This window comes from Falco cherrug, chromosome 7, assembly GCF_023634085.1.
Source record: "Falco cherrug isolate bFalChe1 chromosome 7, bFalChe1.pri, whole genome shotgun sequence".
Taxonomy (NCBI): Eukaryota; Metazoa; Chordata; class Aves; order Falconiformes; family Falconidae; genus Falco; species Falco cherrug.
In genome coordinates this window covers 30241014-30267914 of record NC_073703.1, presented here as the reverse complement: position 1 = coordinate 30267914, position 26901 = coordinate 30241014, and the positions used below count along the sequence as shown (strand labels likewise).

The 26901-nt window shown below is 45.2% G+C and overlaps 2 protein-coding genes across 2 annotated transcripts in view; both read left to right on the top strand.

The window, feature by feature from the left end:
- Positions 1–17981, top strand: part of MTHFD1 (methylenetetrahydrofolate dehydrogenase, cyclohydrolase and formyltetrahydrofolate synthetase 1) — a 42770-nt gene extending 24789 nt beyond the window's left edge. Inside the window, exons 16-28 of the mRNA XM_055716090.1 lie at positions 1202–1304; positions 2456–2532; positions 3471–3611; positions 6411–6479; positions 7004–7115; positions 7295–7434; positions 7851–7892; positions 8936–9036; positions 9948–10125; positions 11155–11262; positions 12468–12620; positions 16790–16898; positions 17064–17981. Of these exons, the coding sequence (XP_055572065.1) occupies positions 1202–1304; positions 2456–2532; positions 3471–3611; positions 6411–6479; positions 7004–7115; positions 7295–7434; positions 7851–7892; positions 8936–9036; positions 9948–10125; positions 11155–11262; positions 12468–12620; positions 16790–16879 (1314 nt within the window). The 3' untranslated portion in view covers positions 16880–16898; positions 17064–17981. The remainder of the gene's footprint in view (positions 1–1201; positions 1305–2455; positions 2533–3470; positions 3612–6410; positions 6480–7003; positions 7116–7294; positions 7435–7850; positions 7893–8935; positions 9037–9947; positions 10126–11154; positions 11263–12467; positions 12621–16789; positions 16899–17063) is intronic.
- Positions 17982–20947: 2966 nt separating this feature from the next.
- Positions 20948–26901, top strand: AKAP5 (A-kinase anchoring protein 5). The gene is made up of 2 exons (XM_055717371.1): positions 20948–21060; positions 22307–26901. The coding sequence occupies exon 2, from the start codon at positions 22962–22964 to the stop codon at positions 24537–24539; it is 1578 nt and encodes a 525-aa protein (XP_055573346.1). The 5' UTR covers positions 20948–21060; positions 22307–22961; the 3' UTR covers positions 24540–26901.

Sequence of the window (26901 nt, the reverse complement as noted above, 5' to 3'; positions counted from 1 at the left end):
TGAGCAGACCACAGCTCCCCTTCTGATCCTTAGAAATTAATATGAACTAGCATGTGTCCCTGACTTCTGCAAAAATGATATTGACAGAGGAATAGTTTTGCAGTGGGCTTGGACCTTCTGGCTAGGAGGACAGCCTGGGGCCTGCTAAGCTCATTCACAGTACAAACCCGTTTGTGCAGTATTCAGGCTGGATCAGTTGCCCATTTGGAATTCAGGAGCAATAGTCAGACTCTTAGGAAGCTAAAACTGATTAATTGGCTATAATGTCTCAACCATTAGAGAACGTGTGGTTTGCTTCCGTTGCTGAGCAAAGAAGCTACATCATATTGCTTGGTGTTCCTGATGGATGGCTAAGGGAAGTCTACCCTAACCACTGTTCTCATTATTAAATGTCAAGATGTGAACAGGATGCTAATACTCCAGAAAAATATCTTTTTGTTTGGTTGGTGGGTTTGGTTCGTTTATTTCTTTTTCTAAATTGTGTGCTTGAAGAGGAAAAGACTTTCTTCTTGCCTGCTTTACTTCAGGAGCAAAATATGACTTAGCTGTCTAGTTAATTAAAAAAAAAAAAGCTTGCTCGTTCATAAATCAACTCAGTCATTTTCCTCATTCCTAAGCTTGCGCTTGTGTCAGGCTTCTTGAGATAATTCTTCTCTCAATTAAGCAACTTGGCAAGCTGCCCATCCTCTCAGTATGTTCAAGATCAGCTTTCTGGGATGCTGACAGCCTTGTGACTGAATTGTTTAATTCCTCCTTTGTGCTGCCTAACCAGCATGCCGAAAGCAGTGTCTTTAAATACGTATGGCTGCGTGCAGTGACCCTAGGCAGACTAATGAGAAGTGGATGTAAGCATGTGAGACTAATGGTTAGAACAAGGTATGTTAAGGAACTGCAAAGCGCTCTCTCTTACTCGTTCTGTAGATACCTTGCACAAAGCTTGGTGATAACCTACCCTAATGAGCTCTGTTGTTTGCTTTGCCTTTTACTAGCTGCCCAGCAGCAAGCTCTGCTTCCAGATACACACCGGTATGGATCATCTGACGTTGTTGTGGGGTCTAGAAGGGACACTGAAAAGGCAGCCCCTCCTTATTTCTGAATATGCAGATGCTACTGCCGAAGGCTCATTGCTCTAGTGAAGGGTTCATTTCTGTGGATCTTTTCATTATACCTTTTTTCTTTTATTTGTCATTTCCTGCCATAGAAATTAGGCATTAACAAAACTGATCCTGCAACTTTGACAAAGGAAGAAGTAAACTTCTTTGTGAGATTGGACATTGACCCAAGCACCATAACGTGGCAAAGAGGTACAAGAGCCATTAAATAAGGAATTATTAAGAAACAAAACGTGTGTCAAAAGAGAGGTTTGCAAGTGCAGCAGGAACTGTTTACTGAAAAAATGGGGAAGAGGGCAGGGCTGGCCTCTCCTGAGTGTTTGGTGGGGTAGATGCCTGTAGCTGGCATCCCATTTCTAAAAGGTCTGATGCATGGGCTTGAATCTGCTCTGAATTGGTGCAAGTTTGTTTCTGGATTTGTTGGTCACTGAGGGGATTGAGTTTGGCAGCTGTAGCCAACAGCCTTTTTACCTGACTGAGAAAGCCCGGTGGGCAAGGAGAGGGTTCTGCTCTGAGATTAAACTCAGTTTGAATCTGCCCACTTGCTCTGTTGGGGGCTGACAGCAAATAAAGACCAGATTTTTAAAAGGCTTTAAAAGATACCTGAAGGTAAAATCAGTTTCTGGTCTGGCAGACTTCATACTTCACTAGCAAAAGAAATCTCAAATATGGAAATTTTTCTTTTGATCTAAACCTCAAGAAGTTTCTTCTTTTTATTAAAACAGTGTGAAATGTACTCCAAAATCTGCTTCATAACTTGTAATGGGCCTAAAGTAGTCTGCCTCATGGGAAATATTTTATAAAATTCTTAGAATTTTTCAAGCAGATAGTAAGAAACAGCAAATTTAAGCCAGTATTTGGTAGTTTGCGTTTCCAGGGTAATTTGAGTTAATGGGGCTGCGTGAAACTTTTCTCACTAAATGGCAGAATCTGACCATTTTATCACTTAACTTTTTAAAATTATACTTTCATTTCTTTTTTGGCTGTGATAATTTCCTGATTCCACATTGACTAATGATGGTGGAAAAGCAATTGGAATAATACTAGCAGCTCTGCTTTTCAGAAAGGCTTTGGACTTACGGTTCATGGGTAGAGGGAGGTAGGCTCCCTCTGGATGCAGTGCAGGGCCCGCGTGTGACGGTGGGTATCCTGACTTTGTTGCAGTTCAGTTTTGGGAAAGAATCATGTTGAGTAGCACTTGCCATTCTTCAGGAGAGGATGGTATCTCAAACTGCCATCCTCCCTTCGTAGGTGATCTAGTTGAGTTTTGAGTGTTTGTCATGGTGCACAGATGTGACATGACTTGAAACGTGACTTCTCATCTTTCTCTCTATTCCTCACAGTACTGGATACAAATGACAGGTTCCTTAGGAAAATCACTATTGGACAGTCTCCAACGGAAAAAGGTTTCTCACGAACGGTAATTGTTCCCTTTTCTTGCATGTTTTTAAAAGTCCTTTGAAAAATGAGGTCCTGAAGCAAGTTTCTGTAACTCCAGATTTTTCCATCTTTTACCAGTACCTTGTTAAAGAGAAAGCAGAAAGTCCCTTCAGCCAAGCAGTTATGTTCGCTAACCAGCACAGTGCTCAGTTTCATTGTCTGTTCCCTCCTTCCCTGTTCTCTCCTGAATGTTGGCTTCCCAAGCTGGGTTAACTGGCATAGTAACAGTGGTATATAATATGATAAGTGGCAGTGGCTAATCTTCACCACTGCAGATGCTTTGGGTGGGATGTATCTGGCCAAAACTAGACACGGTATCCGAGCTTGTTCTTTAGATTCATTATATAATCAATAGAGTAAAATAGGCAGTCAGGGCTGTGACTATTCCCATCCCTTAAGTAACTGTCAAATTAATAGTTCAAATGAATTGTGCTCAGAAAAGCCTCTTTCTATTGACTTGAAACGTCCCCAGGGTGCTTAGCTTAGATGGAGGTGTCTGTGTTATGTCAGATGAGTTCTACCCCTCATTTCCTATAGAATATGATTTTTTTTTTCATTTACTGTACTGTTTAGTGATAGTCAGATGAGTTAGTAACCTCAATCTTCAAAAATAAAATTTGTTACTCAGGCGTTCTTACATGAATCGCTAATGTATGTACCAGGAGAGAGTCATATAATAGCAATGAAACAGGTAGTTTTTACTTCTGCAGAAAAAAAATCCCGTTTAAAATGGTCAAATTAAATGAAGTATGTTCTGAGAGTAATGCTTTAGTTTATCTTTTATATTTGTATGTCTGTATTTTTTTTGTTGTTGTTGTTACGATGGTAATAATTGGCCTTGTTTCAAGAATTTAATGCAAGTAAAGATTGCTACTAGGGAATCTTGATGACTTTGCATTCTTTATTCTTCTCTTGCAGGCTCAGTTTGACATCACGGTGAGCAGTGAAATCATGGCAGTTCTGGCTCTCTCTGATGGGCTAGATGATATGAAAAAGCGACTGGGCAGAATGGTAGTAGCTTCCAGCAAGAGAGGAGAACCAGTTACAGCAGATGACCTTGTAAGAGTCATTCAGTTCTTAAATGCTTTTTCCTATTGCTTCTGAAAGTTCTCGGACTGAAAAGCATAGGGACAGTTCTGTACAGAAAAGACATTAGCATATAGAAGATTAAAGATGAAATCATAGCCCCTGGAGTTAATGAAGGTGTTTTACTTCAGTGTGGCTAGCACCTTATCCAGAGTGTGTGTGTGTGTGACCTGGGCAGGGGCAAAGGGTCCTGTGAGATGTGCTGTGTGTTGAGTTGGAGCTAGCACCATAGGAATTAATGGGGAAATACATGGTGGCTTCTAAATAAAAAGCCTGTTTGCTTGTCGGAAGAATTTAAAATGCATCTTGCTGGTCATCCTGTTTCTCAGGCTCCCTGGAGTGAGGACAGCACTGAGCAGGAACAAAACCTCGTGCATATTTAATTGTAGGTGAGGATGTATCTTATTCTGGGAGGCTATGAATGCTATAAAAGCCAAACCCTTTGCAAAAAGTGCAGGGTCTCCATAAGGCAGCCTTTGAAGGACACAAATCCTTGATTTCCAGTGCATGGAATGCTGAATGTAGTAGCACTGGTGATGTCTATTACCAGTGTGTAAAGCAGTCCTAAGCAGCAGTTGCTAGCTGCAGCACTGTCTTGCAGCTGTCCATGCAATAATTATTACAGTACTTGGCATGTTTGTGGAGTGTGTCAGCTAGCACTCTCCCAAATGATGCTTCACATGGTTTCTCAGAGGAATAGTCTATGACCTAGACACTTCTTCCAAGATGTCCTAAAGACGGCAGCCCTGTGTGGAGAAGGGAAGGGGAGTTGAGCCCTGTGTGTGAACTGTGCCCTGCCGCTTGGCCTGAAGGCAGAGAACAGGCTTAGGACTGTTGCACTAGTCAATAGAATTACGGTATTGGTGCTTACTGCTGTCCCGTGTAGTAGATATTTCACAGCCTGTTTTGCAAAAGACAAGAGTATTACAAATTTGCATGATGTGGTGGTAATGAGGTTTGTCTTGCATTTTCTGAATGAACGTTTCCAGTGAGAGAGACAAATCCACAGCCTGGGTATCCTGACTTGTGTTTCCAGCAAGGTGGCACACAGTACTAAGCTCTTGCTATCTTGCTATGGGCTTTTTGTTTTACTTCCTTTCAGGATAAGCCGAAGAAACAGCAGATTAGCAATGTGGCCTGACCCTGGCCTTGCAGGAAAAGGGCTAGACTGGGAACCATTTGTCTGTAGATGTTCTTATCTGAGACATCTTGGGAATGAGGGAGGGCACGTGCCAAAGTTCTGCAGGCAGCTTTGAGATCTTAATTCCTGCTGCTAGCACGCTGCCAGTTTAACCTTAAGTACCTAAGTTAAACCCTGTTCTGGAAAACAGGAGAGTCTCCTGCTGCCCATCAGCAGTTGAGGCAAATGGTGCCTGCGCAGGGAGTTGCTTCGAGTTTTATATAAAGGCCAGGTGATAGAAGTCTTTAATATCAACAATTTTTTTACTTTAACCTAATTATGTTTGATTTTGTCCGATGCAACTGCAGAATGGAGGTGGTATCAGACCTGCTGAACAGGTTCTCTTGAAAGTTGTGTGTTTGCACACATGGCAGCCATTGGCTTTCATCTTTAGGACTGTGCTACGTACTCATGCAGGCAGAAACACAGTGACTGCAGAGACCAGACTGGCACAATGAAATGTCTGGATCCTTCTGCTGTGATGTAACCACTGTCATGATTGTGGTACCAGGAAATGCAAAGAAACTGGGAAGAAATGTAGAATCAAAAATTGACTACAGGTTTTTAGATATGGGATGTACTGAGTGCTGCAAGCCTCAGATGTCACCATGGAAATCTTGCTCTGTAGTTTTCATTATTCTGGAGATGATGGAAGTTTAAAGCTTATCCATTAAATGTTAAATAAGCATTCATGTGGCAAGATTGAAACTAATGAAACAAAGCAGTAAATGTCTTTAAAAAAAAAGTTTCATATAATTGAGTGCTGCAATACAATTGAAAGGGAAGAAAAAGAAATCTGGTTCACTTTTCATAACTGCTGTGACCATTTGGCTCAGTACCCATGATAGTGATTCTAGTTACTTCTGCAAATGCTGGGCATCATCTGGTTTGGTTTCCACTGGACTGTCAGCCATAAGGATAACCAGACCCTCATTTTCTCTTACCAAGGCAGACATGGATGGAATCACAAACTGTCACCTTGCAGGAAGCAGAATCGCAGCAGGTTATATTGCTGCATCTCAGAGGACACATGGCCTCCTGTGTTTGCCTTTCATGATGTCAGCATAGTCTTTCTTATGAGTGTAGATGTTCACTTTAAGTTACTTCAGCACAAGAGACTTGGGCAGTATGTAGCAGCTTGTTATGACATTTCAAGGTCAGTATGTAGAGCCTAGTTGCTGAGGGAGGGAAGAAGTTCAAGACAAATCTGCCTGCAAAGCCAAAGAACACTGTTTTGTACCACTGAATAGGCTCCAGTAAACCATACGTACATAAGGGTTACTTTTTTTGCTACTATTTACTAACCTTGTTATAGCATTGAAACACCAATTGTTCTTATGCCTTCACTATAAAGTTACGGCCAAGGAAAGTCACAACCAAGAGGCTGTCCTCAGCAGAAATCACAGATCCTCTTACATGGATGTAAAGGTCATTATTCTGCCTTGCACTGACTAGGGTTAGTTACATCTAGAGCAACTGCTGATTCTGGTCTTGAAGGCTCACAAGGACAAAAGCGAGCCTTGACACTGCATAGGAACTTGTTTCAGGGTCTCAGTACATCTGGAAACTGATTGCCCCTTTTTTTCTTTTAGGGAGTGACTGGTGCTCTGGCTGTCTTGATGAAAGATGCTGTTAAACCAAACCTCATGCAGACGCTAGAGGTGAGCACAGGTGATTTGCTGTACGTGCATTCTCAAAGCTGAAAGCAACCAGTGTGGTTCGTTCATCACGATCAGTGTGGGCTTACTCAGCTTAGAGTTGGAGATTTACTGTGGTTTCTTACCTGAAGTTCAGGGCTACGGCAGAAGGCATGTGGGATGACTCCAAGAAAATGCACTACACTTTGCTGTATCTCTGTTCTGTTGTCTTTAATACCAGGAAGTGTTTTGGGAATCTAAATGGTGTGGATGCAGGAGAATGGCATTAGCTGTCCTTTTCCTAAGCAGATTAATATCTGCACAAGTGGAGATTATTATAATCCTGTTTGCCCTGTAGTCCTTATTACTGATAACAAACGTTTGATCAGAAGGCTTTAAGATCTGTCTTCTAAAAGTGTTATTCTTTACCTTCAGCTACCATAATACTTAACTTCTGAATGCTCCAGATTTTCTATATTGTGTCCTCTGATTTTCTTGTTCTCACTCTCTTCCCTCCCTGCCCCCCCCCCCCCCCCCCCATTTTCTAGGGAACACCAGTGTTTGTTCATGCTGGACCTTTTGCCAATATTGCACATGGGAATTCTTCCGTGTTGGCAGACAAAATAGCACTGAAGCTTGTGGGTAAAGAGGGTTTTGTTGGTAAGTGTGTGGAGTGCATTTTTTGTTTGTTTGTTTTGCAGGGAGGGATCTGCCATTTTTTATCATGACTGGCTTGGGGGTTTTCCTCTTGGAAGAAGCTTCCAATTTGTATAATTGGGGCATGATTTCTCCACCCAGCAACTTCTCACAAGCTTCTTTTCTTTTAATTCCTACTCTAGTTACAGAAGCAGGATTTGGTGCAGACATAGGCATGGAGAAATTCTTCAATATTAAGTGCCGCTATTCTGGTCTCCGGCCTCATGTGGTGGTGTTGGTTGCTACTGTTCGAGCTCTGAAAATGCATGGCGGAGGGCCTGCAGTAAGTACTGGGCAAGGTGTTCCTTGGGCCCGAGGGGCTGTTACTGTTGTTCTGATCCTGTCGCTTAAAGGCCTTAGCATTTGATCTGTTTGTAATTGTCCCGAGATCTGCAATTGTAAAAGGATTCTGTATGTCCCTCTTTCTTGTAAGCTGCTTCGTTGTAATATGTTACAGGTACATACCTGCTTGTTTAATTGTCCCAGCGAAGTGCTTGTATGCTGGGGCACTTGTGATACTACCACAGTTGTTTTTTGTATTAGGAGTGCATCTTGCAGTCTTTTGTTCTTCCTTTTATTTTTTTCTTAGAAAAAGGATCAGCCTGGACTAGAATTTTGTATCTTGATGCTGTTTAATAAGACTCAAGCACAGATTGCTGTCATAGATCTTACAGGGTTCCCTCTTTTTTTCTTCTCTAGGTCACTGCTGGGGTACCTTTACCAAAGGAGTACATGGAAGAGGTAACCTTCATTAGCTCTTGTTAAATCAGCTAACTGTGGTCATGACACAATGTTGTCATGCAGCGCATGCCTGGATAGCTAGTGTGTCATTTCTTTAGCTGCCAGGGAAATGCTTCCTTATACAAGCTGTAATGTTCTTACTTTTTTTTTTTAATGATGTTACTTTGGCTGTGCTGTTTCAAGCATTTGTTGTACTTGACCTAGCTGGTATTTGGAGCGTTTTTGTTTCTCCTGGGCTCATGCAATTGTCTGTGCACTCAGTTTTTCATAGCAGTATCTACTCTGTGTCCCCTGACCCTCTCGGTATGGAGTAATTGCTTGGTTGAAATACTGTCTCTGAAAATATGCAGAATACCTCTGTAATTACACTCTTCTTAGCAGCAGCAGTTTTGGTTTTGTTCCACATACGCCCCTTCTTTGCAAGCAGAGAGGAAGGCGAACTGAAGTCTGAGCTTCTATCCTTGTGCCGTGAATGGCAGTGTACACTTGGATTATTGGGTTGGTTGTCTTTACATTGTGGCAGCTTTTTTACTTGTGGGGCTTCTGTATGGATTATTCTTTGCATAGGAAGGTATGAAATGTCTGGGTTTCCATGAGTAGTCTCTGATGCTGCAAAATGTAAATATGCATAAACCAAAAGCTGTTGCCATAGACTTCAAACAAGTGTCATGAAATTCACACTAATGGTATTTAATACTTAAAGACAAATGTGTCAGAGAGGAAAATGAGGCTTTACTGTGGGGAATTAATGAGCCCAGGTGTTAACTTACTAAGAATAACAAAAAATTGGTAAAAAGTGATTTCTCTTACCTTGGGTTGGCAGCTGAAAGCAGTGATCATTAGAAGCAGTCATTCCTTTTGCAGTCTTCCATCCAAGGGGATGCCCTGGTCTGGAGTGTTCAGAAAGCAGCACTGGGGATTTGCAGTTGTGGTTTCATCCCCATTTTGATGTTTTTATCATTAGCTGTGGATGTAGTGAATTTGGAAAAAAAGTTTCACTGCCCCGGATAAAACGTGCTTCCTGCTTGCTCTCGTCTTTACAGAATCTTCAACTACTGGCAAAAGGCTGTAGTAACCTAAACAAGCAAATCCAAAATGCACGGATGTTTGGTGTCCCAGTAGTAGTGGCTGTGAATGCTTTCAAGTAAGTGAGCTGGGATGTGGAAATGATGCATGAGTATAAAATTGTGACACTTTATAAATATGTTTGTTTTCGGTATTGTTTATGTATTGTTTGCAGCATTTTGCATTGTTGGAAGATGCTGAATAAATAGGGGACCTCTGCTTGGTCATTTCAGATGCATTCATTAGTTCAAATTAGCTTAAGATTTTATGACTATTACAGCCTGACCGGGCAAATTACTGTGGATGAAAGGTGCCTGTCATGATGTGGAATCTAAGCTCAGAATAGATGGTGAGGTGCCAGTGCTGCCAACCATGCTGTGTTCAGTGGTCTGCTATATGGAGTAATTATGCCCCGCTGAGAAGCTTTTCAGCTCTGCACGTTGCACTGCTCGGGAGATAGCATCTGTGTGTGGTCTTTTTATGCAAGCAGAAGGGCTTTGAACTGGTGTGTAAAGCTGATGCCAGCTGGAACAGAGTAGCCAGCTAAGGATTCTTCATTTGGAACGAATGCCTCTTGGCTGATCTAGAGAAATTGTGGGGTTTAGCTTGTAGTGTGCACATGATATAGCACACCTTAGCATCTCTAAATCAGCAATACTAACACCTTTTTGAGTTTGCTCACAAAAACAGGAGTTGCATTGTTGATACAGGACAGAAACAGCAGAAAGTCTGGAACACTGCTCTGTCACTAACCATGGGTTTCTGCATGTAATTCCCGACCTACCTGTTGCTGTCTGCTCCTCTGTGGAGTAGCCTCCTCCACCAATGTGGAGAAAGCTGTGGTAGATAGCCCCTCAGCAGCTTCCTGATGGCTGGATTCTATGATTGCTTTGAACAGCTTCTGGATCTTGTCCAGAGTGGAAATGGTTAGAACAGTTAATTTACTGCGTGTGCATTCTGGTACAAATGTGCAAACTTTTCTCCTTTCAGAACAGATACAAAGGCTGAACTGGCCCTTGTAGTACAACTGGCAAAGGAAGCGGGAGCGTTTGATGCTGTGGAGTGCACTCACTGGGCAGAGGGAGGTAAAGGAGCAGTTGCACTGGCCCAAGCTGTTCAGAGAGCATCGCAGACACCAAGCAACTTCAGGTTCCTCTATAACTTGGAGGTAAGAACTTGCACTTATAAACTTTACTTGGTTTCAGTACCTTAAGTTGCTGAAGGCTAGCTGAGAGGCTGCTCTGAGAAACAAAAATTTGGGGTTTAGAACATAACACTTACTTCACCAGCCTCAAAGACCTAGTCAGTTGTCGTTGTTTTGACTATCCAGTGAAATACCATTTACTTTTGACACTGAAAGATGCTACTGTGACTGTGCTAGAGGTTTCTACCATGGCAGTCGTGTTCCAGGTTTAAGGGGAAGTTTAGTTCTTGAACTTGAGGCATGCATTCCTGTCAGAGCATGGTCTGGAACAAGCCTGACCAAACTGTTACTTAACTGCAGAGATTCTGGGTGCACTTGTGGCTCAGGATGGGAATCTATACAGGCTATGGAACAGAGTTTGTCCATTTAAAACTTTTTTTCTCTCTCTCTCTCTCTCTCTCTCTCTGCAAGTAAGGGTTATGGAGTCACACTGCAGATTGCGGGGGGCGGAGTGAAGAGAGAGCATGTGTATTTCTAATGACTTTGTACATTAAGCAAATTTGACAGATGACTTAGAGGTGATGAAGTCATTGTTAGTTCCCAGGGTATGGCCTGCATCCTCCTTTAATAGCAAGCACCTATTCAAGAACCTAATGAGGCACAGAGCTATTCCCTCAAATTATTTTTGTCCACTATTTGACTTAGACTTGAGAGAGAATAAAGGTGCCTCTTCTGCAGTGGGGGTAGTTAACTTGTAAGCACAGCTTGTAAGAAATACTGTTGTATCATTTTGTTTCTGACTGTGGTAAACTACTTTTGCTCTCTTACCAAGAGAAACAACAGCAACAAGATAAATGAAGCCTGTTTTGAAAACCCTCAAATTACTGTATAGCTTTGTTCTACAGCAAATGGAAATGGGTCTTGTGCAGGGCCCATGTACAGATACAACACACGTGGAGGATTGTGAAGCTGCTGTAACGTTATGGCTCTTTGTGGTTTGGTCACACTGACTTGCCTGTCTTTTTTTTTAATTAATATTATTATTTTTCCTAGCTCCCTGTTATAGATAAGATCAGGCTTATTGCAAAGCAGATCTATGGGGCAAGTGACATTGAGCTGCTTCCAGAAGCACAGGAGAAAGTCGCCATGTACACTAAGCAAGTAAGTTTTCCACATCACCTGATACCAGTGGTGCTTTTCAGTTAAAATGTTCATATTGAACAGTGATGGTCAAACTATGCGTGAAGGGAATCATCACTCAAATCATGTCCTTGTCCAGACTCATTAGATGCTGCTATGGAAGAGGAGGTGGTATGGGGAGGAAGAAACTGGCTCTGGCTTCTAGTGGAGGAGGCAGGACTCATCTGGCCCACCATCACATCTGTGATGTGTGTGGGGAGAGAAGGACCGGAGGACTGGGATCTTTCTCTGCTGCACTCTCCAGTCCTTCAACGATTTGGGAATTAGGGAGCTACAAGTGGTCATGCTGATGCTAAATATTCTCTGATGGTTTTTTTGTATCTTTCTCCACTGAGTTGTCTGATCCGTTTTTGAGCCCGTGTGGGCTTTTGGCAGTCACAGTTGCGTCAGGATAAGAGTTCCACAGGTGTTAAAATACTTCTGGTGGAAAAAACTTCTACGCTTGTAAGTTTTGCACCTGGCATCTGGTTGTTGAATTCAATGCTTTCTGGTTGTTGTGTTGCTTTTACTCTTCTCTAACATGATACTCTTGTGAATTTACCTGCTTCTGTATTAATGAAGGTCTGTAAACGGCTTTGAAGTGTGAGAACTAGCCATTCTTTGTTTACAGTGTGCTTGAGTAATTTTGCTTTTGCAGTCCATTTACTACTGGCATGTATTGTTTCTCACTTTCATTTTTCTTGTATATTCCTTTACAAGTCTATCAAAATACTGTAGGCATGAAGCTGCCACTTACTCATAACCTGCAATTATATTGATCAAACATTTCTAATCAACTGACCTCAGCTGAACAAGAACTTTAGTTCCGAGCTGTTTAATGTTTTGGGAAGAGAGTTGAGAAAGTAAGTTAGCTGTCAGGGTTGTATATCTAACGCTTCCATACTATTAATTTTTGCCTCAGTTGGATGTGCTGGGGGCCGTGGTGGTTTGTTCTTTAATACTTAGCAGGGGGGCAGGGAGAGAGTTTGAGAGAGGAGGAATGGAGATGAAGAAATATCAATGAATCTGGCAGGCTGTGGATGAAGGTGAGGAGTAAAACGTTCTGATAAAATGTCTGATGTCTGTAGTGGATGGCAGAACAGAGCAATTACCTTTGTGTAAAAGGAGGGGTTACTGTTTTTTCACTTATTTCTCTCCTCTTTCTCTCTTTTCATTGCTTTTCCCAGGGATTTGGAAACCTGCCAATCTGCATGGCTAAAACTCACTTGTCGTTGTCTCATGACCCTGAACAAAAAGGAGCACCTACAGGTTTTATTCTGCCAATCCGAGACATTCGGGCCAGTGTTGGTGCTGGATTCCTGTATCCACTAGTAGGAACGGTATGTGATTGAGTGAAACCCTCAGCTGTGGGCTGAGGAAAAAAACAAAAACAAAACGTGCATTCCAGTAAACAGTTACTTTTAAGTGTCTTAAATTAGGAGAGTCCTTGTCGTTTACAGTTGATGTTTTAACAGTCCGCTGTACTAGATACCCTTAATAGCTGTTTTTTCCAGAGGCAGGAGGGTAGCTACAATAGACAATCCGACCATTTGAATATTTACCAAGCCCCCGTACTCCTCAGGTCCCACATCTCTGGCTTCCTGGATTTTGAGGAAAGGGTGAGCTCTGTAACTAACAAATTCTGGGAACTGCAGCCTCGTAGAGGGAAAGAGAGAAATCCTTGGCCCACCTAACCGCTGTTGTGACTTGGATTCCTGATGAAAATACTTTGCAGTATTGCAGGTGAATTCTGTGTACACCTGCAGGTCAGGGTAGAACAAGACAACTCCTGCACAGCTTACAAAACAACTGTTGATGATATACCTCCAAAGAGAAGCTGACCTGTTCCGTTAGTCGTCTGTCGGTCTCCCCTCCCTTTTGGTTCTCAAGAGTTTTGCTGACCATCTGTTTGCTGTTCAGCTTGCCTAAGTTCCGACAATTCATTTCACTGTGCCCTTGAGTTTTTAGTTTCTGTTCTTTGACATGATTGGCATAATGTTAGCTGAGAGGAGAGAGAGTAGCTACAATGGAAACAGGATCCTGGAACAGTGTTAATATGTATTGCCTGGCAGAAAGAGAAGCTACCTGAAAAAAAAATGTTCAGGTTTGCATCCAGAGAAAGAATGTTAGGATGAAAGCATCCACTGGAAATCTTATCTCTTCTGGACAAACGTTAAGTAACTTGTTAGAATATAGAGGATGGAGCAGTTGGAGCAAGCAGCTCTGTCTTATTTTTTGGGCCTGAACCTTTTTATGAAGTCTTTATGGCAACATGTTTATTTTAATAAGCTTTCAAAAGCACTAAGGGTGCATGGCTTAATGATGAAACTTGCTGATTTAAGTGTTGAATCCCTTCTTCAAAATGCCGGCTGGAGCCAAATAGAGGATATCTTTTTCTTTTAATTCTTAAAAAAAACCCAAAACTAAACAGGCAAACAAACAAAAAGTAGGTAAGGGTTTCCAGATTAGCCAACATAAATAAAATAACCGCATACTGATTAATGTCTGGGTCATCCATCTTTTTATAAAGAGTAATGTGTGTTTTGGGATAAAATGAAAGATGGCATGCTTGTTCCTGTTATTAATGGCATTTTTTTGCAAGCCAAGATTTAAGCCAAACAATTACTTCTTATATATATATTTTTTTCCAAGTTCTGGAGAAGGAAAGGGTACACAGCATTAATGAGCTACACAAGAGAGAAAGATGTTTTCAGACATTAAAACTAACATCTTGGCTCTTCTTCCAACGTCTTCTGTTTCTATGAAGTTGGACTCTTCCCTTTCTGCTCCCTTCCCACGTTCCTAATGTTTTCTTGGACATGTAGTAATTCATGGTGTTAATTCTGCCCGAATTAACAGTAAGTCTTCCAGTTAAGGACATGAAGATCAGTCTCCTGTGGTGCCTACAAAGCCAGGGAAGAGAAACAATCCAGGGCATTTTGAATCTGATCACTATTTTAAACCCATTCAGCAGGAGGTGTGTTAGCCTCAGAATAAATTTTTGGCAGCAGCCATTGAACTGAGAGCTGAAAATGCAGCAAATGTATAGCTCTATGCAGAAGCTTTTATGAGAAATTTGAGGTGAAATTAATCAGCAGTGCATGTGTATTCTTTTTATCTGAAGTTAATCACAAAGATATATCACCTTTTTTTTTTTTTCTCAGCTTCTCAGTTTTGGGGTTTTCCCTTTCTGGCTCAAAGTTGAAGCTGTTGTACAAAATACTTTGAGGTTTTAAAGGAATTATAATTTCAAAGATTATCTAGATTTAACGTGAAAGTGAAATTAATTGTTGGAGTCAGATTGGTGGGGTTTCTTTTCTGGAATTGCTGATGAATTGAAAACAAGTTATTCAGCTCTTGGTTTTGGTGTGGGTTTTTTTTTCCCTAAATGGCACTTTATTTTTTTTTTTCTTTTTGGTGGAAGTTCCACAAGTGCAATAAATAATACATGCTTGGTTGTTACTGATTTTATTTGAAAACTTGCAAGGGGATTGAGAGATCCATGTGGTCTTATTTTTTCATGTAAGTAAATAGCGTGAATTACCCTGTTCTTTTTCAGCACATGCGGTATGGAAGGGGAGGAGGATAATGGAGGAAAAGTTCCATTTCTTAAGCTCTGAAAATAACTGGGGCATTAAGCATTGTAGGCACTTGTACAGAAAATTAGTAGCCTGGATGGAAATTATCCTGTACTGCCTAAAAATTCAGGGTTTAAGCAGACTGCCTTTAAGATAAGTAATAGGTAGCAGAGTAGCCACTGTGGGCTGCCCTATGGATAGGAAAGGAGGAAAACTGACCATTCCTTTCAAAATAGAAAGTGCAAGAAATAGTAAAGTCAGGCCCATCTTCAGCAATGTGGCATCTCCTGCTCTACTGAATGTTACTGTCTCAGCTCCTGCTGTGGCCCTCTGAATCGAGTCTGTAGGTGGAGATCTGCAAAGCTGTATGATTCTTCAGGGATATGTACATAAATAAATTGGAATTTTTTTGCTCTGCATGACTGGAGGCTGGCAGCGACTATGGTGAGAGCAGGGAAAACCCCTCCAGGCACTTTGAATCTCTTAATACCTTGGCTCTTGAGGGCAAAATATTTATACACCTAAACACAAAGACAAGGAACAGGGGTCTTCTCTGTAGCCCTCCGTTCTCTGTCTGGGAAAGCAGCAGCTCTTGACAAAAAGCTAGTGCTGTCCTAGAATTCATTAAAAAGAGTAGACTTGAAATGTTTTTTACCTCCGCTTAAGCCATGCAAGACCTGCAGTGGCACAGTACATATGGGACTGTCGTTAGCGCTTGTAAACGGCTTAGGAAAATGGGATGGGACTCCAAAAGCTCCCTGAACAGTTTTGAGAACTGCAGAAGACACCTAGCCAATAGAACTTTGCCTTCTTGCTGCTTAGCTTATAATCAAATGGAAGACTGGGCGGTAATTTGATTAGCGTGCAAAATACTTGCTCCAGGAGAAAATACCAGGTTGCCAAAGAGATCTTTAATCTAATGGAGACAGGCATAACAATACTGGTGGTGAAAGCTGAGGCCAGATGATGCAGATGGAAAACAAGACCTTGAATTATTTTATTAAAGGTGTCAGTGACCACTGGCACAAACTACCAAGTGCAGCCACAAGTTGCCCACCTTTGTAGAACATCCACGTTTAGCCTACATGTGCTGCTGGGCTAAATGCTGAGTTAGGGAAGGGGAAATCCTGTCAGCTGCATTAGTGAATCGGGCCAAGTGTAGTCCCTGCTGGCCTTGCGTTCTATGGCTCTGAAACTGGGTACTCAGCAGTGGGACAACTGGAGAGGACTGGGCTGAGGCAGGCATGGTGCTGGCAGCTGTTTTGCTAGCTTCAGTTCTGCCACTGCCTTCTGACTTGGATGCTTCAGAAATGTTCTGGTCTGGAGAACTGACCTCTCCATCTCTATTTGAGCTTTAGCCCAGTTAAAACCAAAAAACCAAAACCAAACCAAACACAAAACCCACCCACCTACCCAATTTAAACTCTCTTCTCAACAATAATTATTCCTAAGCATTTAACACTTCTAGACTCAAAGAATTCTAATCAACTGAAACTTTACAGTCAGCAAAGTTGTATTAAAACATATATCCTCATTTTAATAACCAGGGAACTGTCACAAGTAGTTGTCTCACCACAGCAAGGTCCATGAACTCTCCTCTAACAATTAACTGGTCAGCTGGATATCTAAGTAGTTTGCCAAATCTTGGGCTCAGTCACTGGCAGAGGCAGAAGCCAAACTAAAGCCTCATCCAAAAAAACAAAAAAAAAAAAATACAAAAACCAAAACCCACAGATCTGTCTACTGAGCCAGGAGTTGCTGATTCTCCTGGTGTGCTTCAAAATGGTACGTGACCATCATCAACTAGTATCTATGTGTACAAGCAGCTGCATGAGCTGTTGCCATTGTAGTCTTCAGCAGTGAATCAGTATTAGATCTTCCGCATGAAACTGCGCTGCTTCCATCTTAACATTTTATCTGTTGTTGTGCAGATGAGCACTATGCCAGGACTTCCTACAAGACCCTGTTTCTATGATATAGACTTGGACACAGCGTCAGGAGAAGTAAAGGGGCTCTTCTGAAAGGAGTGGTTAACCAAAGGTAGGTGCTGCCTTGAAGGCTTCAATATTTGGGCTTTATTTCTCATCTTGAGATAATGGAGTTAAGCCAACCTCGTGCCATATGTTTCCAAATGGCATTTGATTATAATTCTAAAAGTTGCCTGCAGTACTACAAAATAGTAATGAAATATTTTTATTTTTTTAGCTCCCAGAAGAACACCTGATGAGTCATGCAAATGGAACTATGCCCTGATTTTTTTTTTTTTTTTTTTTTTTTAAGTAAAAACAAGATATGACTGAGAATATAGTGCAAGAACTGACTGGAAGGAGGCATGCTAAAGCATCAACCACTTACTCTGTAATGATTTTTAAACTGCTGCGTCCCAAGCAGCACTTGACACATAAAGCACGCTTCCTCTACAAACATCTGGCATCATAGTTGTAGCTGGAGTATCGAAGCTTGGGTTTAGTGACCTCTTTTGATTCAGTGACATGATTTTAATAGTTAAAAACCCTAAAGCTGGAGCTCTCTGAAACCATTTTGGGACGTAACTGTCTTAACCATAGGGTTTTTGTAGCATATATCATCTTTGAAAATCTTGTATACTGGATATTCCTGTTTGCCATACTGAATTCTGTATTCCATTTCTCACAGTGTGGGAGAAACAGCTGGGCTCTGAAACTCCACCAGTGTCATTTAAAAGAGGGAGCAAAGAGGAATTCCCCTTGCTTCGCATCTCTCGCCAGGAGTGCTTACCCTGGCTTCTGCTGTGAATTATGCCTGCAGACACCTGAGCCACATCAAATTTCCTTTCTAGAAAGCCCAGCTGTGACTATAGAAATCAAACCTCTGGATATCAGATCTGTAGGGACTGGATCTCTGGCCCATGCCTGTGGCTTCTGCCAGACGTGTCTTTTGAACGATTTTATGCTCAACAATAAGTACACTTACACTGTTGACAAGCCTTGTTTCCTAAGGTACCCTTTTGGTGAACAGAGAACTTGAGTAGTGATCAAGTCACTTGTAGTAGGTTTTGTCAGCAGGCCAGAAATCATTTTGTAACGTAAAAATGTTGTTGCTGCCAAATTTTTAACTAATACAAATAAACTGGTAAATACTTCAGGTGCTTTTTGGGTTGTAATGTACGCACTGAGATTACTGAAGTAGAACTTATTTCTGTGATTAATTGTACACAGCAGCAATCCTTGTATTGACAAGTAGGAGTGATTATTGCAGTAATAAGTTGCCTGCAATGCACCACTGTGTGTGTGCATTTAATCTTGTTTCCTTTCCTAGAGGATGTGTGTCATCTATAGGAAACAAACTACCTGAATTATTCCCTGGATTTGAGATACTTGCAGTTGACGGTAAAAGATCTGAATTAAGACTTGCAAAGCCTATGTGCTTGCATCAGAACTGAATCTAAAAATACTCCAATTTTGGTGAGAACTGGAACATCAGGATGTAGGTGTGCACCAATGTAAGGGCACATCTGTAGTATGCAGATACTCTGTGTGTGTGTGTGTATATATATATATATGGAGAGAGAGCGAGATCTGTATCTCTCAAGTTATTCAGGAGGGGAGAATAATTATATAGAAATTACCTGGTTGTCACAGAAGCAGACGGAACAGCTTAAATCATCATAAGAACATTTGAGATATATCCACAACCTTCTGAAATTTTCTTTTTGATGGTATTCAGCTGAGGATTTCTTGGCAGCTAGGTTTGCCAGAGCGCACCCAGGCCACTTTTGGGGGGTCAGAAGGGGTGTTCCCCACATGCTGCCCTGGACCCCACACCTGGCTGAGTGCCTCTTCACCTGCAGCACCTCGGTCAAGCCTTCCCTTCAAGCAAGTTGCCAGAGCTGATGCTGCCAAATCTGCTGTCAGTTCCTGCATTTAATCTCTCCTGCTATACTGCTTTCCTCTGCGTGCTCTGTGTTCCACCTTCATTTTATGCTTACGAAAGATGGGATAAGTGCAAATTTATGCTAAGATTAGCCTCCTTTTCGTTTAGCATGAGATCATAGGCATGTGCTTGAGAGAGATGGTTCAAGAGGTTGCTGGTCCAGCTCCTGCAGTGAGGCAAAGAGTGGCTCAGGCATGAAACTCTGTAAGGATTTGCTATGCATGGCAGAACTGATAGCAACAAAGTGTGGAGGCCAAAAAATAGCCCCAAGCCTCTCTAGAGGTTAGTGGGGAATGGTTTTCTAACCTGTGCTTTCAGCCTGCTGGGATGTGAGCTCTCCAGTGTCCCTGCTGTATGTCTTGCAGGACCGATGCACAAATAGGTTGTTTTTTCTTAACTCTCCTTTGCAATTAAGTATGCAAGCTAGTTCTCATGCAATCAAATGGGACACAAAGGACACTTAATTTCTTCTAACTGAATATTGGAAGGTTATCTTCTCTTCCTGTTGCCTAGAGAAAAAACTAATTATGTACAAATTTGTTCTCTGTGGGCTATTTGTGGGCCCAGAATCCTTAGATGGTTTTATGGGCATCCGTTCCCCCAGCTGTGCTGTGATGAGAGTCCTACATCACATCCTGTAAGAAATAAGATTTTTAGTTTTGAAGGGTGTTTTTTGGTGGACTAACAATAGGGACAAAAGAAAAAGGAGAAAGTGTTGTTTGTCTGTCTTGCTGCATGTCACCAGCTCTTTGGTGCTGGTCCCAGAAAGAAGACCAGAGCATACAGCTTAGCCAGGATCTTCTTTCAAGCTTATCCCTCTGACCAGATGCTCCGCTCGCTGCAGCCCCCGTTTGTTTCCCGTGCACCATAGCCTGCGGTGCTGCCGTCTTCCCCTGGAGCGGCAGGAATAATTGAATTCCATGCGAGGTGATTGAGGCGAGCCTGCCTCCGTCTCGACACCCCCAAGGCCAAGGCAGCGCGCATAGCCCACCTGGCTCCTGCTGCCGGCTTTCCTGCCTCCGACTGGCTTTCATGCAGAAGCGGGTTGTAATTAGGACCCACCGGCCACCCTCGGGGGAGATGCCATTTCCAAATGAAGATGCAAACGCATCTCACAGGGGAGCTTTGGAGAAGGCAATTCCTTCTTGCTGGATCCACGTTTCTGCCCCACTGGCTAACGTTTCAGCCCGGTGAACCTGCTCTGTACCTTTTTTTTTTTTCTACAAAGAAGCCAAGGTGGGGTAGCACCTGTATTTTTCTAAGGCTGGCCTACACTCAGACCACCGGCAGGTTCAGTGTACTGCTTTACCCAGCTTCCTCTGTGCCAGCCTGCTGTGAAGCAGTTTGTGTTCTTAAAACCTTTGTGGGCATCAGTTGCTCCTGGTGGGGGTGAGTGGGGACAGTCGGGCACCTCGAGCTACGCTTGGGAGTCCTTTTTCCAGAGGTCTGCCCCTCAGTCCTGACAGTTGGAGATGCAGGGGTTTTTTAAAGTCTGATCTCAGCTGCTTTGATGAAAAAAGGCATGCATGGAAGAGAACCAAGAGGCACTTTCTCCGGTGTTTTGGGCAAGGCAAGGATTAGTTTAAACCTAAACTAATTTAACTTAGTTGTCCTTGCCCAGCACCTCAGAAGGTGTAGCTCCTGCAGCAAGCCAGGCAGTGTTTGCTTAAAGCTGCAAGGGCTTCAGGTGGGACACAAAAACCACAACAAATTCCAGGTGTGGAAAGGGAGACCCCCCCCCTTCCTTCCTACCCAGCCAGGCAAAGGCCGGAGCTGCCAGTGGCCCCTTCCCGCGGGACCCTGCCTGCTCTCGGCGCATCCCGCTGGCCCCGGGCCCCCACCGGCCCCGGACCCCCACCGGCCCCGGACCCCGGAAAGGCCTTCGCGGTTTGCGTGTCTGCCGCTACCGTGCGCGACCTGGGAGGGGAAGGAGGGTCCCTGTGCGGGGGGTCCCGGCCGCCAGGGGAGATGCTGCGCTGCGGGGGGGGATGCCAGCCCCCGGGCAGGGAGAGAGGCGGCCCGGCAGCGGGGTGCTGCCCCGCAAGGAGGGGGTGCCGTCCCGCCGGCGGGGCTGGGCCGGGGTCCCGGGCCCCCCTCCGCAGCCTGCGAGCAGGCGGCCGTAAAGCGGGCCGGGGCCGGGGGGCGGGCCGGGGGCTGGCGGCGGCAGCGGGCCGCCTCGGCGGGGGGCGGGGGGCTGCCGGCAGCGCCCTCCCCGCCGGCCCGGGGGGCGCGGCTGCGGCGGAGGCGGCGGCGGCGCAGCGGTGCGGAGCGGTGCGGAGCGGGGCCGCAGGTGAGGAGGGGAGGGCGCGGGGGGGGGGGGCGCCGGCGCGGGGGGGGCGGCAGGCGGGGGGTCCCGGCTCGGCCCCTGCAGCCGCGGTGGCCGCCCGAGGAGCCCCCCCATCGCCTCGGAGGGGTTCGGCTTGCGGGGGTCCCCCTTGCCCGGGGCAGGGGGGGGGGGGCGGCGGGGTGGGGAGCGGCGGCGCCAGGCGGCCCCCAGGACCCTCTCCAGGTCGCCCCCCAGGACCCTCTCCAGGTCGCCCCCCAGGACGCCCCGGGCTGCGGTGGCGCCGGACTCCGGGCTGCTGCGCTCGGGGTAGGGCAGCTGCGGGCTTCGCTCCCGCACACGCGCCTCAGCCAGCCTTGCTCGTTTACTCCTTAAAAAATTAAAAATAAATTAAGAAATGCAATCAGCCCGGCGGGGGAGCGCGCCCCGCCAGAGCCCCCCTTTTAATGGTCTCACTGCTGAAGGGCAGAGCAGGGACGGCTGTGCCAGGAACTGCCTGGAGTCCCTCAGCCGGTCCCCCAGAAGTTGGGCTGTTTGCAGGAGCACGTTTTTGCGTCTTTATATCCAAAAACGTTCTGAGGATGTTTTCAGGCAGCGCTTTTTTTTTATTATTTATTTTATTTTTTTCTTCTTTCGGTAAAGGGTGACATGTATCTTACAGTCTCATCTATCTGGTGAAGACATGCGGTGTTAATTGAGGTTGCCATGGAAGGCATGCACGTAGTATAAATAAGCGCCCTTCTTGCCATGTGATTTCGCTTTTGTATTCCACCAGCCTCCTTTTTGTATTCTGTGTTTTTGCATATTGTCATATGGTGCATTAAAGATAAAAATATCTGCTGTCTCAGGGTGTAATTTCCCTAGCTGGAACTATGAGTGCATATGGAGCGGTGGGGGAAAGATTTAGCTAACCGTAGGAGAAGGAAATATATGCGTGTGCATGCATAATACATATTTGCCATAATATGGGCAGTTAAAAAAAAAACACCCAACAGTCCCCTTTTACCACACAAAACAGCGAAATATTATTTTCTGTCGTGGAACATCGCTGGGTTGACATCTTGGTGGCCCTATTTTCCCTTTGCATATTGATGTTAATTAGTGGAAAAAACTGCTATAACACATCCAGGGGCAGAACTGCTTTTCCAGTCCTGGTCCGCCTCTCAAAATTTAATATTTTTTTAAAAAAAGAATCAATACTTTTTTTTTTTTTAATTGCTCTACAGGTCTTACCATTTTTGTTGTGTTACAGATAAAAGATGGAAGCATTGGCCATGCTTCGCAGCAAACCTCATATAACCTGCAAGGGGAACTGAAGCAGAAAGCCAAGCCGAGACAAAGCAGCATCTGACCTTGTCACTGGGGGGCAGAAAACAGCCACTGGCTGCCGCTGGTTTTACTGGTGCTCCCGTCAAGCTCCTTCTGCAGTGTGGAATTGCAGATAGCTCAAAAAGTGCAAGTTCTTTCCAGGTCCTTGGGGTGAATAAAAATTGTTAACTCTTGCCTTGATTTGTCATCCTTTGGGGGAAAAAGAAAAGTAATGTCAGACTGGCAATTAAATAGTCGTGCTGTTAGACCGAGCACAGCTTGAAGTGGGTGGTCCTGGAGGTGAGAGTGACTCTGGCCAGCAAAGCCAAGGAGAAGCCTGTTCAACGTCACGTCTACCCGAAATTCCTTGGAGAGGTGATGAAGTGAGTAATAAGGCAAAGTGGGAGTTACAAAGCAGATGCGGTAGCTTCAGCAGAACTTCTCTCCACTACCATATCCGCTCGTGAAAAAGCAACTGATGTTATTTTGAAAACAATTTGAGTAAAAAAAATCCGCTTTGAGCATCTTTGCCGTTCTTGTGTCTGATGCGTTCATCAAGAAAACTGGTATTATAATGCAAATGAAGGAAAAGAGTGAGTATGGTGAAGGCAGCTAAGGAAATTCAAATGGAGAACCCAAGAGAGGCAGAGACTCACAGCACAGGGGCAACGTGCTCCCCGTCAGAGGAACGGGCAGAAAAACCCTCCATGCTCTGTTTTAAGAAGCGGAAGAAGTCCTGTAAGAAGGGGCTGGCCTTGAAGGATGTGTGTGAAGGAGCCTCAGAGGAGAAAAGCCAATGTGTCAGCGCTGACCAAGGGGAGGCAAAAGTTTCTCATCAGTCGCGGTCCTCGAAAGGAGCCTGGGCAGCCATCAAAAGCCTCGCAAGACCTCAGAGGAAGCAGAAATCCTCATCGCGAAAGAAGGTGCCCTCCGATTCCCAAGTGCGGCTGGAGGTGGATGCTGAGGAGGGCTGTGTGCAGGGCTTCCCAAAGAAACGGGCGAGCTCGAGGGTGAAGATGCCCTGTGTACGGTTCTCCAGAGGCAAGAAAAAACCCAGCCCCTCTGAAGCAGTGGAGGAGTCGGAGGGCAGCGTTCAAGCAAATGAAGTGATGGGCATTTCAAAGAAAACTAGTGAAGAACCAGAGGATTTGGCCCCAGCAGACAAGTCTGAATCCTTCAGCCCAATCTCTGCAGAGGAGGACCAGGATACAGCAAAGGAAAGTGCCAAGTCTGTTGGAAAAAGTGAGCCCTTGACAGAGCCCACACCTGATGCAGAGGAGGAGGACCGGGATACAGCAGAGGAAAGTGCTGACTCTGTTGGAAAAAGTCAGCCCTTGACAGAGCCCACACCTGATGCAGAGGACCAGGATACGGCAAAGGAAAGTGCCGACTCTGTTGGAAAAAGTCAGCCCCTGACAGAGCCCGCACCTGATGCAGAGGAGCATACAGATGCAGAGGAGCATACAGAGTGTACCGCTCAGTCAGAGATAACTGATTCAGAGACAGTTAATGAAACAGCCCAGGAAAAGCTGCAGGAGGAGAGCCGACCCCAGACCACAGCATGTGCAGAAGGCGGGCAGGTTGCTCCCGAACCACCCGTTCCCAAGGATCAACCCAGCAGCACCCCTGAAACCACCGAGCTGCAGGAAATCCCCAGTATCCACAAAGAGCTGCCCGAAGGGGATGGATCAGAAAAAAGCATAATTCTTCCTGAGGAGCGCAAAGCTGAAGAGACTGTGATGGATTTCAGTCAGTCAGCATTTAAAGATGATGCAGGGAGTCTGCAGGGCTGCTCCAGCCATCAGGTGACATTAGAAGCAAATGTGGGCGCCGGCGTCAGCATTGTCATCACCGTCACCGAAGCTGAGGACTCTGACAACACCGACTCCGACCAGGCCTATGAACCGTCCCCAGTTTTGCACCGAAATAAGCAAAAAGGGAATAAAAAATCAAGCAGGAGCTTTGATTTTGGTAAAAAAGAGGGCCCTGAGGCTGGTGGCGACCCCCAGGCAGAGGAGAAAGGTCTGGGTGACCAGGGGCACAGAACTGGGGAGCAGTATGAATTGCTCCTCATAGAAACCGCGTCTTCCCTGGTGAAGGCGGCCATTCAGTCGTCCATAGAGCAGCTGGTCAACGAAATGGCCCTGGAACAGAATAAACACAACAGTTTTCTGTGATGGCAGCGATGCCCCCCGAATAAAGAGTACAGGGAGTGATTTAAAGCTCCGCTTGGCCTGGGGTGTGTGTGGAGAGCTCCAAGGGCTCCCGGGGCTGAGGTGTAGTTAATTCTGCATGTCCGTTCAGTTGTGTGTCTGTGTGAAACGGATCGTGGGACATGGGGCAGTCCCATACGTACAGCGTGTCCCCTGGGGCTGGAGCTCCGGGCAGTGCCGGTGGTTGCAGCTGCAGAAAAATGAAGGTGTTGCAGTGAGTGTTTTTTCATTTATTGGCATCCTTATGTCAAGGCCACATTTCTGCCGTCATCCATGCTAAGTTTCCCTGCTGTTCATGCTGTAGATCTATATGTGTTGTGCATTTAGGGAAAGGTCCCGAGAGGCAGCAAGCGCCCAACCTGCTGCTGGGCTGGATTCGGGGCACGTCGGATGCGGCTGGGGTTCACTGGAGACAAGGGAGGGTGAAGTGACCGCAGTGTTAACACGAAGATACCGATGCCAGACAGGCTCAGGCCAGTGTTTAGTATTGCAAACAGGTACTTGCAAGGTGCCGATGCCAGAAACCATAGTCACCCCTTGCGTTGCATGGAGGTGGATGGTTGCAGTGAGCTGTGTTTGTCATTCGGCCTCTTCCCCCGTCACAAGCAGCCTGTGCATTTCCAGACACGTTAAAGCACAGCATCAGCTGCTCGCCTTGCTGACCCTGGGCTGCCTGAATGCCAAGAAAATGACAGTGCTTCGCTGGCGGGGGGCAGGGGGGCTGTTCTCGCACCATTAAGCTCAATGGGCAAAATTCCCGTCAGCATCAGCGGCGCAGGCTGGGCAGGAGCGCACTGCTGCAGGCAGCCCCTGTCCTTCGTTCTCCTTCCTCCGTGGTGAAGCTGTCCTCGTGGTGAAGCTGTCCTCGGCTGTAGCATATTTTTGATATATGGCATGTGATATAAATAGCAGTGAGCTGCATGCGTGTTAGCAGTCAACTATTGCCTCTGTGTTGACACAGTTTGGGTAGCTGCGATGCGCTGCCAGCCCTGGAATTGATTGGATTTGGTCTGACCGCTGCTGGCATCCCTGGGTGCTGGCAGCGCCTGTCCCGCACAGCTCCCCCCGCGCTGCAAAGCCTGCCTGACTTCAGTGAGCCCGAGCATCCCATGGGAAACGTGCATTACAGCCGGCTGGCTGCCGCCGGGCTCTGGCTGGCTCTGGCACGCCATGTAGCTTGCTCTGAAACACGTTGGGAAATGCCAAAGCAATGTTACCGAAGTCCTCAGGGAAAAAATCTGGATGTGAGGGCCTGGGGACATGGCTGGGAAATGCCTGGATGGGCCAGTCGCTGTCAAAACCCACAAACTGCCCTGCTCCGAGGGGGGTTGCGCCAGCATAGCGTGTGTGCAAGCATCGCCTCTACCTACCAGCTCTCCGAGAGAAAGGAGCCTTTTAATAATTTGGGATTGCATCTGCGCAGCTGGGATTTACGTACAGCTGCAGGCAAATCAGCCTGTTCTTCTGAGAAAATTCTCCTACGTATTTCTCAGCCAGTACAGAAATAGCAGCCGCACTCGGCGGTTGCTCACTGACCATAGGCGGTGCACGAGATTTCCCTTCCCAGCGTAGGATTTGGATCCCTGTTAAAATACAAGGGCTGTAAACTTTCCCAGTACCTGGTGTGCAACCACGTTTTAAACTTCGATAAAGCATCTCCATTTTTACAAGAGGACTGTGAGCAGTGAGTGCCACCGCTTGTTTCTCTGCAAGTAAAACTTAAGAAAAATCAGAGGATGTTAAAAAAAAAGCATCGTCCTGCTTTTTGTGAATTGGTTCCATAAGTTCTCAGATACCAATAATTCCGTGTGTACTATTTTAATGGCTTTGTACTTCGTACTACTCCTTCCAGGTATTATGCCATAGCTTCGAAAGGGACTTTTTAAGACTTTTCTATGTACCTTTGGAGCTGCTGCAGCACCCTGAGAAGAGCCATACTGGTGCCGGAGGTTGCTTATGGGATTGCACTGGGCACGGCGGCAGGTCAGCGCTGAGCAATGGGCCACAGCGGCTCTGTGCGGCCCCACGGGTGTCAACTGCGGATGAGGATGTCTGGGCTCTAGTAAAGAAATACAAACTGACCCTGTGGGGCCAGGCTGCCCTGCTCTGCCAGCCCACTAAGCAGTTTTGGGAAGGTTTCATGTATTTCAGTATTGCCTTTTAGGCAAAACACATCTTCAGAAGAGGAGGAGAATGGCAGAAATGCTTTGGTCCAGCCTGGCCCCTGCGACTGTTGCTCTGCATCCAGGGTTGTGTTTGCATCCTTTCTGTGGCTGTTTTTTCCCTCTGTTATAGCTCTACATATAACTGATGATTATTTCATTAA

Excerpts from the sequence above, each read along its gene's own strand:
- AKAP5 (XM_055717371.1), top strand. The coding sequence starts at position 22,962 with ATGGTGAAGGCAGCTAAGGAAATTCAAATGGAGAACCCAAGAGAGGCA.